We start from the raw sequence: 7,237 nt of genomic DNA on the forward strand, positions 1-7,237 counted from the left end.
TGGGCTTTTGTTTCGTCGAATTCCGAGAATATTGCCCGAACAGCCTTTCTGGAACCAAAAACAACCGAAAACAGGAACTGGCACTATGGCATCTTGTTAATAGGTTAGTTCTGGAAAATGCATAAAATCATTATAAAGTGTGAGCAAAACATGTAGGTATTGTCATAAAACTAGCATGGAACATCAGAAATTATGGATACGTTGGAGACGTATCAGCCCGCGAGGTGTTCGATGAAATGGGCGAACTAATTATTTGTCCCATTTCATCTGTAGATCATGGCAGACAGCGATGACAAGTTCTTCTTCAAGAACTTCATCGACAAGTCCTCAGACGATGAGTCCGAGCATGAGTTTTTCATGGAGGCTGCGTTGATCATCCACAAGCACAATGTCGCGCAGATCCCCATGTACCGGGGGTCCTTGCCGGGGCGCGCGGTGGCCTTGGACCGCAAAGAGAATGCGGCCACGACATGCTCTTCCATATCTACTTCTACTGCAAGGCATTGTTCGCGCCCGCCTTGTTTCTCCGTCTTTTTCGGATGTCCAGACCATTGTTCAACCGGATAATGGATGATGTCAAGGTCTACAACGACTATTTCATCGCCAAACTGGATGCAATTGGCAAGGTAGGCCTCTCTTCGTATCAAAAATTCATGGCAGCGATTAGGATGCTCACATATGGTGTTGCCGGTGATTACGTAGATGAGTACATCCGAATGAGCGAGTCCAGCTGCTTGGAAGCGATGTACAGGTTCTGCAGAGCAATGATCGCTGTGTTCGGTGAACAATATCTGCGCCAACCTAATGCAGAGAACATTGCCCATCAGTTGTCAATCAACGCTTCCAGGGGGTTTCCTGGATGCTTGGCAGCATAGATTGCATGCACTGGGAGTGGAAGAACCGCCCCTTTGGTTGGCGGGGGTGTACAAAGGCCATTCTGAGGGGTGCACAATGATTCTTGAAGTTGTTGCTTCACATGACACATGGATGTGGCACTCATTCTTCGGAATGGCCGGCTCGCACAATGACATCAATGTGCTACAACGCTCTCTGGTGTTTGATAGGCTAGCGCACGTTCAATCCCCTGATGTGGATTTTGAGATCAATGGCCACCACTACAACAAGGGGTACTGATATGTCTCAAATGTATCTATAATTTTTGATGCTCCATGCTTGTTTTACACCATATCATATATGTTTTGCTTATACTTTGTTGCACTTTTATACATTTTCCGGCACTAACCTATTAACAAGATGCCACAGTGCTAGTTCCCTGTTTTCTGCTGTTTTGTATTTCAGAAAAGTTGTACATGAAATATTCTCGGAATTGGATGAAACAAAAGCCGAAGTCAATATTTTTTCATAACGAAGACTGAGTCCAGAGGGGAGTTCAAGGGGGGCAGCAGGGCGGCCACACCTGCCGTAGGCGCGTCCTGGCCCTGGCCCGCACCTAGGGGTGGTGTGGCCCACTGGCCTCCACCGACATCGCCACTCCGCCTATTTATTCAGGATCTCGGGAAAAACCTAAACACCCGAGCCTCCATCCACGAAAAGTTCCATCGCCGCCGCCATTGCAGAACACATCTCGGGAGGGTTCTGAAAATCTTCCCGACACCCTGCCGGAGAGGGAAATCATCACTGGAGGCATTGATGACCCACAAGTATAAGGGGTGTATCGTAGTATCTTCGATAAGTAAGAATGTCGATCCCAACGAGGAGCGGAAGGTGTTGACAAGCAGTTTCGATGAAGGATTCACTGTAAATGCTCACAGACAAGTATTTAGGGGGTTTTGATGTAGGAGATGAATAAAGTACGAGTAAGTAAAGTGCGAGAGTAACAATTGCAGCGAGTGGCCCAATCCTTTTTAGCACAAAGGACAAGCCGGTTTGTTTACTTATAATGACCAGACGTTCTCGAGGACACATGGGATTTTAGTCTAGTGCTTTCGCTACATACGGATAATTAATCTTCATTGTTTTGATAAGTGTTGTGTGGGTGAACCTATGCTAATGTACCGCCCTTCCTAGGACTAATACATACTTGTGATTATACCCCTTGCAAGCATCCGCAACTACAAGAAAGTAATTAAGATAAATCTAACCACAGCCTTAAACTCTGAGATCCTGCTATCCCTCCTGCATCGATATACCAACGGAGGCTCAGGTTTCTGTCACTCCAGCAACCCCGCAATTGGCAAACGAGTACAAGATGCATTCCCCTAGGCCCATAAAGGTGAAGTGTCATGTAGTCGACGTTCACACGACACCACTAGAAGAATAACACCACAACTTAAATATCATAACATTGAATATTACTCAACCATACTTCACTACTAACATTTAGACTTCACCCATGTCCTCAAGAACTAAACGAACTACTCACGAGACATCATATGGAACATGATCAGAGGTGATATGATGATGAATAACAATCTGAACATAAACCTTGGTTCAACGGTTTCACTCAATAGCATCAATAACAAGTAGAAATCAACACCGGGAGAGTTTCCCCTATCAAACAATCAAGATCAAACCCAAATTGTTACAGCGATGACGACGTGCAGCGGTGGAGACGGCGGTGATGATGATGGAGATGATGATGATGGTGATGGAGATGATGTCCAACTCAATGGCGGTGACGATGGCGTCGATTTCCCCCTCCGGGAGGGAATTTCCCCGGCGGATCTCAGCCTGCCGGAGAGCTCTTTTCTCTCTGGTGTTCTCCGCCTCGCAGAGGCGGTTGTGACTCTTCGCGACCTATCCCCTGGAGCTTAGGTTTTCGGGATGAAGACGTTCGCGAAGAAAAGGAGGCGAGAGGGGGTTGTGGGCCCCCTCCTCACAGGGCGGCGCGGCCAGGCCTTGGGCCACGCCAGCCTATGAGGTGGGCCCACCTCGGGTCCCCTCGGCTCCCCCTTCTGGCACCCTTCGTCCTCTGGAAAAATAGGATTTTTCATATAATTTCCTTCAACTGTTGATCTTCCGAAATATTGCATTCTGACGGTGCTTTTTCAGCAGAATCCTGACCCCGGTGCGCGATCCTCCAATAATTATGAATCATGCAAAATAGATGAAATAACATAAGTATTATCCCCAAATATGAAATCTATCAATGAATAACAGCAAATTATGATATAAAATAGTGATGCAAATTGGACGTATCAACTCCCCCCAAGCTTAGACTTTGCTTGTCCCCAAGCGAAACTGAACTCGGTAAACAGGACCACATGTTTATGGAGTGAAGAGTCGATAAATAAAATACGGACAAGAAGCATCATATTCATTCACACAAGACATTCTAGTAAACAACTTCCTCATATAATTCAACTTGAGACAAGTATAAGGTAATCACAAATACAGGTGCATAAGAAATCTTACTTGGTGATGGCAAACTTCGTTCTTGGTCAGAGAACAGTTAACAGGTTATACTTATCTTATTGAGCAGCGCTCTCATGTTAAAGTTTATATGGCACAACTTGCATACTCAATCATAATAGTTTCCTCAATATCATTGATAACTTTCAAAGCTATATTCATTCAGATAAAACTTGTACTAAACAAGGAAGAATAAAAGACATGATGAGGTAAATCACAATATAGTAGTTTGATCACAACAACTCAAATGCTTGCTTAAGATGGAGGGAAATAGGTTTACTGACTCAACATAAAGTAAAAGACGGGCCCTTCGCAGAGGGAAGCAGGGATTAAATCATGTGCTAGAGCTTTTTCAGTTTTGAAATCATATAAAGAGAATAAAAGTAACATTTTGAGAGGTGTTTGTTGTTGTCAACGACTGGTAGCGGGTACTCTAACCCCCTTGCCAGACAAACCTTCAAAGAGCGGCTCCCATTTTATTTTTGTGTGGCACTCCTTCCAACCTTTCTTTCACAAACCATGGCTAACCGAATCCTCGGGTGCCTGCCAACAATCTCATACCATGAAGGAGTGCCTTTATATTTTAGTTTTATTATGATGACACTCCCCCCAACCTTTGCTTACACAAGCCATGGCTAACCGAATCCCTCGGGTGTCGTCCATCAATCACATACCATGGAGGAGTGTCTATTTAGGTTAATTAATTTGGGACTGGGAATCCCATTGCCATCTCTTTTTGCAAAATTATTGGATAAGCGGATGAAGCCACTAGTCCATTGGTGAAAGTTGCCCAACAAGATTGAAAGATAAAACACCACATACTTCCTCATGAGCTATAAAACATTGACACAAATAAGAGATAGTAAATTTTGAATTGTTTAAAGGTAGCACACGAAGTATTTACTTGGAATGGCAGGAAATACCATGTAGTAGGTAGTTATGGTGGACACAAATGACATAGGTTTGGGTTAAGGTTTGGATGCGCGAGAAGTATTCCCTCTCAGTACAGGTCTTTGGCTAGCAAGGTTAATTAGCAAGCATAAGAGTCGAGGGAAACAAACAAATATACATGTGATAGAAACAATCATGCATCTTCCTTGCAAGCACAAACAGTTTTAACTTCAGAATAATAAGCTATGAGCTAACAAGAAAGGAAGATAATGAAACAACTACATGTATTTCTCTTATCTACTTAAACCTCAAAGTGTTGTTGCTATTGACCAATGCTAAGTTTGCCAAAACCAAATAGATTTATTCAATGCTCCCAAAGTGATACCAATACTAATAACAAGATTAATCATATAATAAGGATTGCAGACTAAAATAAGATGTGCAATATGTAAATGATAAGACTTCTCATTAATATTCCATAACGATAACTCACACCAAGGGATACATAGACAACCAACTAAAGGAGAGATACTTCCACACTGCAACCCATCTTATATGATAACTTCCCTACTCATGATATGACACTACTTGACAGTAAAAAGTAAAAGGTAGTGATGATGTGATACCGCGGCACTCCCCCAAGCTTGGAACAAACCAAGGGGATGCCAATACCGACGATGAATTACTCCTTCGGCGATGGTGGTGATGAATTCCTCCCGCGCTTCTTACAGATCTCCTTCAGCTTCAGTTTCTCAGTTTGGCAATTCTGCACTAAGACTCGAAGAGATTCATTGTTATCTGAAGTTGGCGGTGGCGACCTTGTGATAGGAATCGAGTAATATTCCAGCATTCTTCGGAGACGGTAATTCTCCTCCTGGAGTATCTCCACTTCTCTTCTTAGAGCCCGGTATTGATCACAAAACTCATCGGTAGTCCGTAGAGCTTCTTCCAACACGGGGAAAGAGTCGAGGCTAACAGCAGGTGGTAAGGGTCTCTGCAAGTTATGAGAAAAAGAACGTCGAGTGTCAACAGATCCCACCAACATTTGCTTACTCCCAATGGCTTGTTGCTCTTGTTTTGATGACACCCTTTTCACTTCTTCCTCCGAAAGCCCCTTGCCCTTGTTGTTGGAGGCCATGGTGCTCCTAGATTGAAAACAAATCCTGGCAGAAACAGCTCGAAACAAAACACGTCGAGAAAATGATATACGGACCTCCAGGGGTCCGGGGGATTATATAGCAGGAATTTGTATGTCATAAGGAAAGTACCAGGTCGAACCAGAATCGGAAAGAGGCGACGAGGCGGCCAGCTCATAGGGCGGCGCGGCCTGGCTGGGGCCCGCGCCGGCCTATGGGGGCACACCCTCGTGCGTCTCCTCCACTCCGTTTCGATCTCGTAATTTTTCATATTTTCCAAAAATACCAAAAACATTGCTCGGAAAGTAAATTGCGAACTTTTTATTACGAGTACTGTTACCTATTCAAAGTCGAGTTCTGGCGGACTGTGAATTTGACCTTTGATGAAATCCTCCGATGTTTCCACTCGAATAACATCAACATCTACATTGTAAGAATCACCTGAGATATAATGCTTGAGTCTTTGTCCATTCACCACTTGTGTGCCATTGCCTTGGAGAGAGCTAATTTTAATTGCTCCTGAACGATACACCTCCTCAACAACATATGGTCCTTCCCATTTCGAGAGTAATTTCCCTGCAAAGAATCTGAGACGAGACCGATACAATAGGACTTTATCCCCAATATTAAATTCTCTTTTGATAATCCTTCTATCATGCCATTTTTTAACTTTCTCTTTAAAGAGTTTAGCATTTTCATAAGCTTCACTTCTCCATTCATCTAGAGAACTCAATTGCAGCAACCTCTTATTACCAGCTAGTTTAGGATCTTTATTTAATTCTCTAACAGCCCAATAAGCTTTGTGCTCTAGTTCTAAAGGTAAATGACAAGCTTTTCCATAAACCATTTTATAAGTTGACATTCCCATGGGATTTTTATAAGCAGTTCTATAAGCCCATAGTGCTTCCTTCAATTTACTAGCCCAATTATTTCTAGTTTTATTAACAGTCTTTTGCAAGATAGATTTAATTTCTCTATTTGATAGTTCTACTTGCCCACTAGTTTGGGGATGATAAGCGGAAGCAATTCTATGATTAATACCATATTTAGCAAGAGTTTTTCTAAAACCACCATGAATAAAATGAGAACCTCCATCAGTCATAATATATCTAGGAACTCCAAATCGAGGAAAAATAATGTCTAAAAGCATCTTTAAAGAGGTCTCACCATCAGCAGTTTTTGTAGGTATGGCTTCCACCCATTTAGTAGAATAATCAACAGCAACAAGTATATGAGTGTTACCTTCTGAAGAGGGAAAAGGTCCCATGAAGTCAAATCCCCAACAATCAAACGGTTCAATAACAAGAGTATAATTCATAGGCATTTCATTACGTCTGGAGATATTTCCAACCCTTTGGCATTCATCACAAGATAAAATAAACTTCCTTGCATCTTTGAAGAGAGTTGGCCAATAAAAACCTGATTGTAGAACCTTTTGCGCGGTTCTATCTCCGGCGTGATGTCCTCCATAAGCACTACCATGACATTTACTCAATATCTCTTGCTGTTCATATTTGGGAACACATCTTCGCAGAATACCATCCACTCCTTCTTTATATAAGTGTGGGTCATCCCAGAAATAATGCCTCAAGTCATAAAAGAATTTCCTCCTTTGCTGGGCTTAAAAGGTTGGAGGCAAGTACTTGGAAACAATAAAGTTAGCATAATCAGCATACCAAGGGCTATCTCGCGAGCTCACCTTTATTACAGCCAATTGTTCATTTGGAAAACTATCATTAACAGGAACAGGATCATAAGCAATATTTTCCAATCTAGACAAGTTATCAGCAACAGGATTATCAGCACCTTTCCTATCTACAATATGTAAATCAAATTCT

The 7,237-nt window shown here is 42.6% G+C and overlaps 1 protein-coding gene across 1 annotated transcript; it reads left to right on the plus strand.

The window, feature by feature from the left end:
- Window positions 1-470: 470 nt before the first annotated feature.
- LOC127347920 (uncharacterized) lies at window positions 471-875 on the plus strand. The gene has a single exon (XM_051374055.1). It carries the CDS (start codon window positions 471-473, stop codon window positions 873-875), a length of 405 nt encoding a protein of 134 aa, XP_051230015.1.
- The last annotated feature ends 6,362 nt before the right edge of the window (window positions 876-7,237 follow it).

This window comes from Lolium perenne, chromosome 4 (genome assembly GCF_019359855.2).
Source record: "Lolium perenne isolate Kyuss_39 chromosome 4, Kyuss_2.0, whole genome shotgun sequence".
NCBI lineage: Eukaryota > Viridiplantae > Streptophyta > Magnoliopsida > Poales > Poaceae > Lolium > Lolium perenne.

Bases quoted from the DNA above. Each gene is read 5' to 3' on its own strand.
- LOC127347920 (XM_051374055.1), top strand. From the start codon at position 471: ATGCTCTTCCATATCTACTTCTACTGCAAGGCATTGTTCGCGCCCGCC.